The sequence below is a fragment of the Aspergillus tubingensis genome (genome assembly GCF_013340325.1).
Source record: "Aspergillus tubingensis WU-2223L DNA, scaffold_2, whole genome shotgun sequence".
Taxonomy (NCBI): domain Eukaryota; kingdom Fungi; phylum Ascomycota; class Eurotiomycetes; order Eurotiales; family Aspergillaceae; genus Aspergillus; species Aspergillus tubingensis.
The window spans coordinates 703,635-716,812 of NW_023336276.1; the positions used below are offsets into that span (position 1 = coordinate 703,635).

At 48.4% G+C, this 13,178-nt stretch overlaps 4 protein-coding genes across 4 annotated transcripts; 3 read left to right on the forward strand and 1 right to left on the reverse strand.

Moving 5' to 3' along the window:
- Positions 1 to 19: 19 nt before the first annotated feature.
- Positions 20 to 1,273, forward strand: fhpA (flavohemoprotein; the record flags this gene model as incomplete). Its single annotated transcript, XM_035495918.1, has 1 exon — positions 20 to 1,273. The coding sequence occupies one exon, from the start codon at positions 20 to 22 to the stop codon at positions 1,271 to 1,273; it is 1,254 nt and encodes a 417-aa protein (XP_035351811.1).
- Positions 1,274 to 1,572: 299 nt separating this feature from the next.
- AtWU_00804 (S53 family peptidase) lies at positions 1,573 to 3,537 on the reverse strand (the record flags this gene model as incomplete). The annotated part of the gene is made up of 3 exons (XM_035495919.1): positions 1,573 to 2,325; positions 2,382 to 3,358; positions 3,426 to 3,537. The coding sequence occupies 3 exons, from the start codon at positions 3,535 to 3,537 to the stop codon at positions 1,573 to 1,575; spliced, it is 1,842 nt and encodes a 613-aa protein (XP_035351812.1).
- Positions 3,538 to 5,508: 1,971 nt separating this feature from the next.
- On the forward strand, positions 5,509 to 7,157 carry AtWU_00805 (phosphotransferase enzyme family protein; the record flags this gene model as incomplete). The annotated part of the gene is made up of 4 exons (XM_035495920.1): positions 5,509 to 5,742; positions 5,806 to 6,092; positions 6,156 to 6,184; positions 6,235 to 7,157. The coding sequence occupies 4 exons, from the start codon at positions 5,509 to 5,511 to the stop codon at positions 7,155 to 7,157; spliced, it is 1,473 nt and encodes a 490-aa protein (XP_035351813.1).
- Positions 7,158 to 9,540: 2,383 nt separating this feature from the next.
- Positions 9,541 to 10,944, forward strand: AtWU_00806 (uncharacterized protein; the record flags this gene model as incomplete). Its single annotated transcript, XM_035495921.1, has 4 exons — positions 9,541 to 9,638; positions 9,698 to 9,845; positions 10,714 to 10,801; positions 10,847 to 10,944. 4 exons carry the CDS (start codon positions 9,541 to 9,543, stop codon positions 10,942 to 10,944), a joined length of 432 nt encoding a protein of 143 aa, XP_035351814.1.
- Between the last annotated feature and the right edge of the window lie 2,234 nt (positions 10,945 to 13,178).

Genomic DNA, 13,178 nt, shown 5'->3' on the forward strand with positions numbered 1-13,178 from the left:
GATACATCCACACTAAACAATGGGTCTCACCCAGGAACAGACTGACATCATCAAGGCCACCGTGCCTGTGATCAAGGAGCATGGCAATGCTGTTACCAGCGTCTTCTACAAGAACATGCTCGCCGCGCACCCTGAGCTGAATGCCATCTTCAACTCATCCAACCAAGTGAACGGCCACCAACCCCGCGCCCTCGCCGGCGCTGTCTTCGCCTACGCCGCCAACATCGACAACCTTGGTGCTCTCGGCCCCGCAGTCGAGCTCATCTGCAACAAGCATGCCTCCCTCTACATCCAGCCCGAGCACTACAACATCGTCGGCAAGTTCTTGCTCGAGGCCATGGGCGAAGTCCTTGGTGACGCCTTCACCCCCGCCATCAAGGACGCGTGGGCCGCCGCTTACTTCCAACTCGCTGATATCATGATCAACCGCGAATCTGCCCTCTACAAGGAGGCCGACGGATGGACCGAGTTCCGCGATTTCCGCATTGCCAAGAAGGTGCCTGAATCTTCCGAGATCACCTCCTTCTACCTCGAGCCTGTTGATGGCAAGCCCCTTCCCTCTTTCCGTCCCGGACAGTACATTTCCATCCAGCTCTTCGTCCCCCAACTCAACCACCCTCAAGCCAGACAATACTCTCTCAGTGACAAGCCCCGCTCCGACTACTACCGGATCTCTGTGAAGAAGGAGGCTGGCCTTAATGCCACCGAACCGGGTGCTGAAGCCCACCCTGGCCTCGTGTCTAACATCCTGCACGATCTCAAGAAGGAAGGCGACATCATCAAGGTGTCGCACCCCCAGGGTGACTTCTTCCTGTCCGATGCGGAGAAGCAGAGCTCCAGCCCCATCGTTCTCTTGGCAGCCGGTGTGGGTCTGACCCCGCTCACCTCGATCCTGAACACCCTCCTCGAGACCGAGTCTGAGACACAGCGCAAAATCTCCTTCATTCACGGCGCTCGCACCTCCGCCGCCCGTGCCTTCAAGCCCCAGATCCGCGAGCTGGCCACCAAGGTGCCTAACTTGCAGGCCTTCTTCTTCACCAGCCACCCGGCTGCCGAGGACAAACAGGGTGAAGACTACGACTTTGCCGGTCGCCTGGACCTGAGCAAGCTGGATTTTAAGAAGGACCTGTTCCTGGACGATGCCACAACGCAGTACTACGTGTGTGGTCCCGAGTCGTTCATGCTGGATGTGAAGGGCAAGCTGGCTGCCGAGGGAGTGAGCGCGGATCGCATCAAGATGGAGCTGTTTGGCACTGGTGGTGTGCCCGCTTGATTGCGTCATTGACAGATACACACTGCATACACTTTTATCTGCTACCGATACAGATAGAGTAGAGCTTTGCATTATGGGTTACGACTGCATGGGTTAACCTTTGTACATAATTTTAGTTTTTTAATACCCTCCACTCAATTAATATTCGTTACACACTACAACCAGCTCACATAAGCAAATCACACTCATCAAACATTTCTTCCAGATTATCACAGTTTGAAGAATTATGTATGAAAGTTATCCACACAATTGACCTAATATTCACAACGAAAAGAAAATCCCTTACCCCCATCCCACTCTTAATTACCATACGCCTTAGCTTCACCCAACGCGACTCCCTTCAACTTCGCAAAATCCGGCGTTCCCAGCCCAGAAACTGGATCCCACCCAGTGGTCGCATTCCAACTAGCGAACGGCACAACGGGACTTCCATTGGGCGTGCCTCCAAACCGATTCCTACCATCACAACCCACACTTCCGCCCTTCACGATATCATTCAACGCGCCGCTCTCACTACCCACACCGTAAAGGAACGGGTTCAGGAATCCCATAACGGGCAAACCCGCTCTTAGTCTGGCGTCATTCAACAAGGCAATAACACCACTGAACGTCGGCGCGGAGCAACTTGTCCCGTCGAACTGGCCAAGCATGCCCTTGTCGTAGACTGCGTAGTTCTCGCCCTGCGCGGCGACGTCGGGGAAGGCGCGGCCGGAGGCGTTGAAGAGGCCTGAGAACTTGTTGCCCAGGTGTTGGGTGAGGTAGGTTTGGACGGCAGCCTGTTGGTAGGAGGGGCGGGGCCAGAGGTCGGAGAAGCCGCCTGAGGAGAAGGAGACGGCTTGTTCAGGGGAGGTTTTGGAGGTGGCACCGACGGAGGTTACCCAGGGGCAGGAGGCCGGGAATTGAGGAGGGAAGTGGGTGCGGTTGGTGCCGTCGTTGGTGAGACAGGCGGCGCCGACGCCGGAGTCACCGCTCGAGAAGATTACGGAGACGCCGCGGCTGCCGAGTTGGGCGTAGAGGTTGCAGACGGTGCGGGCGTAGGGGACGGGAATGGTCTGTTGTGGGAGGGGTGGTTAGTTGGGGTAGTTTTGGGGGATGAAAGGGGACCTACCTGTTCGTCTTCGCCGTAGGAGGTAGAGATGACTTGGGGGAGGTCGGAGTTGTTGAGCTTGAGGATACCCTGGAGGAAGTCGAGGTAGGGCTCGTTGCTGTTGTCGTTGGGATCCGGGGAGCTCAGGTCGGGGACTAGTTCGCCGCGTCCGCCAGTGCTGTATTCGGTGATCGGGACGGGAGAGCTGACACCCAGGATGTACTGCAGGTCGAGGTTGGCTTCGCCGCTGTCGCTCAATGAAAGCTGGTCGTTGAGGCCGCCGTTGAACTGGACGACGCTGAAGTTCTGGCCGATGGCGTTGGGAGCCAGGTGCTGCTCGAACCTTTCGAGATCGGCATACCGGGCGTATTCTTCGAGGTAACTGGCGAAGCCGACCTTGCTACCGGACTTGGGATCGGCCTGGTAATCACCGATATTGTAGAGCTGCTTCAGACAGTGCGGCGTGATGATGGAGTCGCAGTGGGACGTGTTCTGGGCCAGGGTGGCTGCGGTCAGGAATGTCTCGTCGGCGTGCTTAGGCTTGCTGCGCATGGTGGCACGGTTCGGCTGGATCTGGCCAAAGCGAGTGGTGGGCTGGATCATGTTGATGTGCGAGACCAAGGCGTCGGGGATGGAGTATTGCAGGGTACGTAGACGACGAATGTGCTTGGCGTCGCTGACATACCACTTGAAGTCGGCATCCAACAGGGCATTGGCCTTGTCGACAGTGGTATGGAACTTGACCCAGTCGGCGTCGACCTGGATATTGTGGACTCCGGCGGATTCCAGCCAGTCGCGGACTGAGTCGACGGCAGTGTCGCTGGGGAGGAGCATGCGCTTCATCTCATCATGTGTGCGGAAATGCTTTCCATAGTCGGCGTGACCGGGGGTGGACATGTCCATCACGGCTTGTTCGAAACCGGCAACATCGTGCTGCTGAAGGGCGATTTGAAGACGAATGATCTCGTTGCCGTGAGGATTGTTGGCGTATCTCCAGCCTGGTAGTAATTGAAGAACTCACGTTAGTATTTGGCCCGGGTCGAGGAATTGATGTTTGTAACTCACCATTGGGGACGCCGGACAGCTTCTCGAAGATCTCCGCGGCTACAGGCGAAGGGAGCAGCGACAATACCGCGAGGGATACGGCTGCTCCCTGGCTAAGGAGGGAGGATAACATGGTGAAAGGGTGTTGGAGAGACGAAGATGAGGGGAAGAAGACGGCAAAGGGGAGGTGAAAGGGACGAGAGATAAGTAGTAATCTTTATTTATTTGTTATGGGGGGATCATTCAGCAGCAGGACTATCTTTACTGCCACTGCAGGCGATTAAGACTGCGATGTGCATACCCTTACTGTATCGGGGGCTGGGAGGGGCGCTGATTGGGTCCGCTGCGAGTGTAGCCGAAGCTGGAGGTGACACTAGCGCCACACTGTCCGGCTGATCGACAGGGATGTCCCATCATTCCGCTGAGTTTCTGTGCTGCTTGCTTTGTTTTTGCCAGACTGCCCAAGATTTCAGTGTCTCGCAGGGCGTCCAACAAACCAGTTGTTTGGCTGGCTGGTTTGCACCATTCCCGCCAAGATCGTGCCAGGACCGGGCTTCTTATGATTGGCTAGGCGGGAGGCGGGAGAACAAGTTGGTGCCACTCGAGTGCAACCTCAGGAACCGCCCAGCCTGACCGGCTCCACCCGCCTTCCTGCTTCCCCTTTCCTGGCTCTTGGCACGGCTAGCAGAAGTGATAGTTCTGCTCCTATTTCGTCATTTTGGTAGCTTCTCCCCCCGCTTTCTAGATAAGCCACTAGCTAATCGGGCCAATCCCTTGGTTTCTGCAGCTTTGGGCTATCCTGAAGAGGCAGGTCACTGCTCGTTCATCAATGTTATCTTCTACAATGTAGTATTCTGCTGTCATGGTGTCAGTGAAGGATCAACTCCTCCGATGCTTTCGCCGGCTCTCCGCCGGGTGTAGCATCCTCTTCTCCTTGGCGTGGGGAAACGAGTTAGGACAGGACGGATAGACGGGTATTGACGCTGTGAAGCCAAATATTCTATCATCAGAGCAGCATTGGAAAGCCAGCACCTATTGCATATTGGTCACCGTCCAAGTCTCCTCCCATGAGTCCCATATGTTATTATTTTCTCCGAAATCCACATATCTGCCTCTAGTCAACTATAAATAGTCTGATCGGCAGTGAACTTCAGCTCGCGGCAGCCCACTTTCCCCTTATCTCGTTCGCGAATGCGAGCAATCGATGATCATACATTATAGATAGATCAAATGTATGGGCATATTGAGAGTAAGGGCTTGTGCACCCTTTCTAGGGTCTGAATCTTTCTCCGACATGCTCCCCGAGACATCAACAAACCTTGTGTTGACAGGGATATAGTACTCCGCGGCGCTTATCTCCATCTAGAAACGATCGGCCAGAGCCATTGTCCAATGACCATAGCTTTCGCCCAGGCCTGCTGCAGGGTCACTCGGAATAAATTTGCTTCTGATGATGCTGGATATTGTCGCGAAATGACTTACTTTTTGCTAAAAAGTAATTTACCATTTTTACTTCTATTTCTCGGAGATATTCCGCTTCTGAAGCTGTCACAAGGCGAGTAACAGTTTTAATCGGCATTGTGATAATACCCCAATAGGTACCCAGTAATAGCAAAAGAGTTGCGTCTACTTCGACCAAAAGATTTGCAACGGCGTGAAGGTAGTACTGTGGTTTTGTAGTGAGCAAAAGTAGCAAGGAATTGATAATGAAAAGGGTCATTCCACACATAACCCAACTCTCGATATCTCTCCGGTATGTTTACTTTTTCAGGCAGCCCTTCCATCCCTTCTCCTCTGCGAACTGCCATGCAGGGTCACGTGTCTGTATCACCTTCACGATATCCTCCCGCCAGCCAAATTGGAGGGGATCTCCATCCATAATCCATTCCACTTGATGCTCTCCCAATGTAGCACCAATATATTGGGATTCTTTCATGATGCTACGCAAGCCTGTTCCGCTGTTACGCGGTCAAAGGCGAACGTTCCACCGTCCAACCTTTCCATCCCGGACAAACCTCAGCCAGTCATGCCCCTTTAGTTGGAATGCGATCCTGACTCGTATGACTACACAAGAGGTCGCTTCTTGGTAAACGAAGATCACGAAATGGCCACACGCCGGGTAAGATTCAATATAAGTGAGCTAGCAAAGCGTGCGGCTGAATCAGTCGGCTTTTCACACGATCAATGTGTTGATGTTGAGAGACTTCTGCACGGAATGTTCAATAAAGCTTTCCTCTTCACCATGCAGGACGGTACACAAATTGTAGGCAAGGTGCCAAATCCGAATGCCGGGCGGCCACACTATACCACAGCCAGTGAAGTGGCAACGATGGATTTTGTAAGTAAGCAAGCTTCATACCTTTCTACACTCTTCACCTGCGTGTCTAATTCCCAATGGTAGGTAATAAATAAGCTGAGCACTCCAGTGCCGAAAGTTTTGGCTTGGAGCTCAAACGCAAGTGAGAACCCAATTGGTGCAGAATACATCATCATGGAGAAGGTTCGAGGTGTTCAGCTTGATAATGTTTGGCCACGGATGGATATCAAGCAGAGATTTGAGCTTGTCAAGACAATAGCCAGATATCAAAAAGCCTGGATGTCGAAGTCGTTCACCAAATATGGGAGTCTATATTATTCCAAAGACTTGCAAAGTAGTGGCTGCATCCTCGTGAATGAAGACGGGTCTCAGTAAAAAGACGACCGATTTGCTATCGGTCCATCAACAGGAAGAGGGTTCCTTGACGACGGTAGGATCGACGTGGACTTCGATCGGGGCCCCTGTAAGATTTCCTTACCAGCCTGTCAATATCTCCTGCTGATACGGCTCCAGGGAATAAGCTGTACGGATACAAATTAGCAATTGGGTTCCGAGAACTTGCCTGTGTACAGGAAATGCCCCAATTACCCCGGTCACTCCTGGGCTTATACGGTCCCGGCACATACCGTCGCTCACCATCGAAGAAAATAGCTGCTATTCGGGACTATCTCCGCATGGTGCATTTCTTCCTCCCAACGGATGACTCAATATCATCCGCATTCTTATGGAACCCTGATCTCCACGTTGCGAATATTTTTGTTAATCCCGAAAATCTATCTGAGGTTGTAGGCATCATTGACTGGCAGTCCAGTGAGGTTTTACCTCTTTTTGACCATGCACGTCAACCATATTTTCTTGACTATGATGGCCCTCCAGCAACTGGTCTTAGTCCACCGGACTTCCCACACGACTTTGATCAACTCAATGCTGATGAAAAGATAAAGGCCGAAAGGCTTTATTTGAACATGTCTCTCGCAACTCTGTATAGAAAGCTCACTTACGGCAAGAATAAGAGGCTGTTCAAAGCTATGGAGTTTCAGCAGACATCGAGCTTTGACATGATGCTATTCGCTCAGAATCTGCTAATCGATGGGGAAGCTCTATACCGGGCAAGGCTCCTTGAGCTTGAAGAAGAGTGGCCATGTCTCCCAGGCGTACAGGTTTCCGGAAATCCACCATTTCCTTTGCAATATACTACCGGCGAGGTCAGCTCTATTCACGAAGATGCAGATAAGGCATCCCGAAGCATGGGACTGATGCGGGGCGTGAAAGAGTCTCTGGGTGAACTGTGGCCAGAGAAAGGAATCGTGCCGCCTGAGCGGTATGATGAAGTTAGGGAGCTTCTCAGGCATGTTAAAACAGAGTTAATTCAACAGCTCGCAAATTCCGAAGAAGAGAAAATTGGCTGGGAAAAGGCATGGCCATTCGATGACTGATTTGAGGTTCGCTTCTGAAAGACCAGTAATAAAGACATGACTGAATTTGCAGAATTCTCCATCTCAATCACTGAGAGCAGCCTCCAGTCGTTTGGTTTCTTCGTTTTTACTTCGCGTTACATCCCCTCCTCCATTATCCCACCTCGGTGCTAGTAATTTAATCACTTAACTCTCTCCGAGTTTATACTGACTTTCGTTCCGCTGGGCGATACCGTTGAATTTCAGTGCCTTGGATACGTGCTTAAGCACTAATTTGACCATACTTATGGCAGCACCAAGATTTGTCTGCGCCAACTTCGAGTCCGACACGTCCGTTGCAAAAAAGAGGGAGATTCACGTGCAAGGGCTGCCGTCTCGTAAATGTGCGTTCAGCCTGGAGTATGAGAAACATTTGCACTGTAACTCACTAATCACTATGTCTTTGCAGTACTGCGGTCCAGAATGCCAAAGGTCCCATTGGCCTCAACATAAGTCAGCCTGCAAGTCACCACTGAGGCAGGGAACGTGGCAGCCAGTTTGGGCTCTAGAAAATCGACTGTCTTCATTTGTTCAAGGGCCCCTTAACCAATTTATTGGACAGAATAACACCTGTGGGGCAATACCCCTGCGATTGACGTCCTTCAGCTTGATTCAAATGAAGGACGTGACTATGATTATGATCTCCGTCTCTTGTTTGCCGGTATGTGTTTGGAGCTTTTGTTCAGTCTATATCATGGCCATAGCTGAACAGACATAATGTTGCCGCAGCTCGGGAGACCTCCAGAATTTCATTCAAACAATGGCTCGGCTCCCGAGGAGCTATGTTCGCTCACGATACCTCAAATGGCGTTAATTGGTAGCGGGGGCTGCATCCAACACTTTGAACATTAACTGACATCCCAATCCGTTGGCGCCACCGATATCCGTATGTCACAAAGTGCTGGGGCACTTCCGTCAACAGCTATCCTGGAGGAAGAGGCTGGGAGCATAAGATTATGAAGACCTTCTAGTTATCTTTCTATGACTTTCCACTAATTTTCTGTCTTTGAGGGCACTGGCTTATAAGCCGATAGTACGTAATAGCTAATACCATTGACATTCTGCATTCCCTTTCAATTTTTCTTGAGCATGGAATACTTGCTATGAAAAGATCCATCTATCTTGCATATATCTTACCTGATAGCTCAGCATTACTTCACGGACGTGGTCTTTATTCACAACTCTACATTCTATATACGGGAAGTGAAGCCACCACCAACCAATGCATATCCCAGCCGTTGCTCTATTCCCTGCATAGAGAGTGAAAATGATGCAGGCCATATAAATATCGAGATAGTTTCTCCAATTCCTCCTTTCTCCTCTTCAACCACCTTCATCTTCTTTACTCCATATCAACTAGCCTACTAATCTCCAACATCTGAACTTATGGTACCTAATAGTAGTTAAACCCGGATAACTATTCAATAGTCTATATCCCCATTATATATACCACATCTCAGATCTCTAAGAACGCCTGGGCAGAGAGATATGAAGAACCATCGAACAATCATCTCGAACCCGAGTCATTGAAGCGGGTCGATGACACCCAGTATAGCGACCTATACCAGCATAAACAAGCTGCACTTCAGGAGAACATATGTAGTTACAGAAAACGCAGCCCATTCTAACCGGCTGGGCGGTAAACTGTGAGGCGATATGCCCCCTCGGCCCTAAGCACCTCCCAAAGCTCATACTGTTCCGTCACAGAATTTTCCCACCTGCATTATACAAATAAAACGTGTGTTTCAACATGATGCTACACAAAGCTGCCCATAAATTTATCAACTTCAAAAAGTCTACATTGAAAGAACCTACAGAAGGTGCAGATATCTCCTATAGGAGCTATCGGGCAGCACCAGAATATTGCCCGGTGGCCTTTACGTATACATTGCTCTGGTTGCAGTTGTTGATTAGGTAAAGCGCGCTGCAGGAATCTTTTCCGCGGATCAATTTCTGCAGATTCGTCTATATCTGAGAATCCAAGATATATACCGGACAAACAGTTCATATCAAGTAAAAACATACTGGGCATTCAATGCCGGGATTGCCATAATAACTTGAATATGGTGGTTGGCCTTATACAACGCCATTGTACTGGAGCAAGGAGCAAATATGGGTTCCGACATTAGCGCCCTACATTCATCTGTCAAACGCTTGGGTCTATTGCATTCTACATACATCTTTCGCAGCCAGTATTAGTTACTGGTTAAACCAGAGAAAAGGAGTGGGTGAACTACACGCAAGTTCCCTTCCAAACAAACCGACTGTCTGAGCATGACAGCACTTAGCAACTGGTCCATCTTGGACAATTGAAGATAGATCTAGTCACACGTACTCCATTTCTGCTTCAGCTCTTATCCCTCCAATGCGCTTCCGTCAACTTATTGGTCTGGGAAAATACATATTCCATCCACGCAACCCAATCTGTGAGTGGGTGTTCATTGGTGTCACTCTTGCGAATCGGTGTGTTGTTCTAGTCTATTCTCTGATTACCTATCGCATAATTGCTGATCTTGTAGCAGGTACCCGGCGAGCACTTGCCTAAAGATCGGTTTCTCGTCGAAGCAGAGGTCTGCTGGCTTTGAGCAATATGCTTACATTTCCGTGGCAATCAGTGGTTTCAGGATGTGGTGTGCCAGACCCCGGGTATCAGCTGAGAAGAAAGATAATGTAGGCCCAGAGCGTCCTCTAAACGCCTAGAAATTTCCGAGAAAGAGACATGAACCACTCTTCTTGGAACGACCGACCACAAGTACCAACGTTCAATGAAATCAACCAGAAACTAACATCGCTGCCGGAACAAAGGTTCTAAAAGATCCAACAGCGATAAGACAAATACTACAATAGGCCATTCAGCCAGTGCTACCTAAGCCCGAGCTTGGTAAAGCAAGTAAACAAATATCCCACCATCGATGGCCAGATGATCATTGAAATTGAGCACTTTGTTTGCTCCTATTCTCTTTTGGTGAAGCTCTAGTACAGTGACGCCTCAACGCGAGCCATCAAAGGCTGGTCCAGAATATGGCAGAAAGACGAAAACGTTGCTCAGATCACCAGTATCCAGGAACTCGCAAGAGACACTCAATGGTGTGACAACCCCTCTTATATTCACCTTGTGTGAAGCGTGACCAGACATTTTTAGGATATCAGGGTATAGAGCCCACAATCTTCCATATAATTCTTCCTTATCTTATTCTTCTCTTTTCTTCTCTTCTTCTCTTTATTATCTACAACCTGCCTTCCCCCCCCCCCCAAATATCAAGATACATAGTAAGATATTTTATAATAAACTCTGGTGATGAGCAAGAAAAGTATTGATTTTTTGTTCTTCTCTCAAGATAATTACATATATCACTAATTATTTGCCAAAGATATTCCTGAGCTATTGCTGCTGCTTCTACTCCTCGCGGACTTACTTAGATACAGCTCGAGCGGTCTAAAGTAAGTTCTCTATATTGGAAGATTATGTCTGATTATAATCAATCTGATAACATACTGTTATATCATTAATAGATATTGATACTAACTAAATGTATAGATAAATGATACACTAGAAGACGCTGGAGTCGTAGTCCCGGAAGGGGTTTTATCCTCTATAAAGGATTTTACCGACGATCAAAAATTGCGTAAGAAAGAACTACGAGAAGAAATTACATAACTATAAGAACTAGAACGTGAACATAACGAAGCCCTTCGCATCAAAATTGAACGATGGGATGCCGCCCCCAAAGCTCTGGTGGACGCTCCCTCCGATGCTCCAAATATCTAGCGGAGTCAGGGAGCGAAATCGGGTCCAAGGAGCAAAATAGATACCTTATCATTCCCGGATCGACGTTTTAGAGCCGATTCCACAATATAAGTTGAAAGAAAGTACAGACTTAACCACATCTACTGCATCATCCTTGTTGTACCCTATAAATACTCCATATCAGGCTGCCGCCGCGCCTGATGCCGCACGTTGTTGATTCAAGGATCGATGTATGCGGACTTACATGATCATCTTGTTTTTCTGTGGCTTCCAAGACCATTTCTGCCTCCATCTCATCCCCAACCAAAGGTGCGTCGTTCCCGAAAAAGTTCGACGAAAAACACCCATCTTCCAGTATAGATCTGCAATGCTAATCTTGCTTATACATTTTGCCCGAGGTCTCTCATTCTGAGGCAAATCTCCCACTCGTATTATATCTATTTCTCTTTTTTGTTCTCTTTTCTTCTCATTCATATACCTCTCTAAAAATCTCTTTTCTCTCAATCAGATATGTGACCAGTACGGGATAGCTCCAGCTATCCAAACAAAGTTTCATATAGGACATCTTTATCTGACTCCGCAGACACTCTCCTCATCATCATAATATTATCAGATACCGACTCCAGTCACTCTATTACTTCTCACAATATCTCTTTTAGATCTACAACATCTTATCCGACGAAGAGTTACAGCAAACCAACGAATTAAAGAGACTAGGTGAACACAACTCCATTTTCGCCTTCTAAGAGACTTGCGGGGGCTGAAATATCCTCAGGTATCCTAGATTCATGCTTCTCATCGGGAGAATATCCACAAGGGACAGGAAAATCTACCCATTCTTGTGGTCGTATTTGCGAATCGAGACTAGTTTCCAGATTTATCCAGAATAGCGGCTGCTGGAATCGGTATAGCTTTCGTAGAGTCGTGGAAGCCGAGTTCATGACTGACATACATACTCTGGGAGAAATTGTACATAACTACCATTCGGGGTAGTAAGATCCATCGAGTATGAAGGAGGGAGTATTCAAGCTGGGGAATTACCCAAATAGCATGTTCCACAGTCTTATGAAAGAATGTCCTTAATTACTACTGTTCATCCATATACGTATTCAATCAATTAGAATTCCACTTACATGCCGGGTATATTCTATCAACATCCAAAATAGTAATCTGTCTATCCATCAACTCCAAACCCAAGCACCTCATCCACCTTCCGAATCTTCTCTTCCATCCGAGTAACCCTCCCCTGCCCTCTCCCCTCTATCCCCACAAGACAATATGGATCATCCCATTTCGGCCCGTCCCGATACCGAAGAATATTCTCCATTTTTCTGTGCTTCCTTTTCTGCGTAGGTTTCTGACATGTGTCCGCTGACGTCGTTCCGCTTTGTGTTCCCGTCTCTGCGCTTGTATTGGTATGCGTGGACTGAGATGTGATAGATCGCGTGGTACTTTTGCCTCGAGGATATATTTGATTCAAGGATTAGCTTTTAGCTTTTCTCTGGGTACTACTATACCATGAAGAGATGGTTGTAACAACGATGGTAAAAGTAAGTACCTTGTACTGGATGTGGTGTTGGGCATTGTGATTGGGTGTGTTTTGGATTTGTGGGCGAAGGATGTAAGGAGTTGTGGTGTAACTTAATCGATGTATGCAGCAGTATGGATTAAGCAGAGTAGATGATAACAGCAAGAGATTGGATGTATCGTAGTAGTCTTTTTCCTTTAAGAAACAACACATTTGAGTAGTGGTAGCATAGTATACACCAATTTATACCTACACCCACACACACAGACCGACAATAGTGTACTAGAGAGAGATATCTACAGCCTCATCGACTTCCTCTTTCTCAGCTACTAATCACTACACTCTTCACAGCCCACCATCGCCCATCTAGAAAGTGGTCTAGAATAAAGTCTCGACAGAAGAAAAGAAATGAAGCGAGTAGGCAACGACCGAGCACTACCCTACCTCCATCTATCACAATGCATAAATCTCATCTCATCTCATTTCCGCTCGGTGCAGTGCAGTGCAGACAGTCCAGTCCAGACCACACATAAATCCCCCCTACTAGTTTACTTGCATAGAATTGTATCCAATCTGCCCGTAAGCGACAATAGCTACTATCTAGTGTAGGTGTGTGTGTGTGTGTGTGTGTGTGTGTGTATCAATGCACACCTGGTCCAGACTTCCATCAGGTACATCCTTAATGTATCTTCAGATAAACCAACAAGTAAACCTAAGGTATGATTCG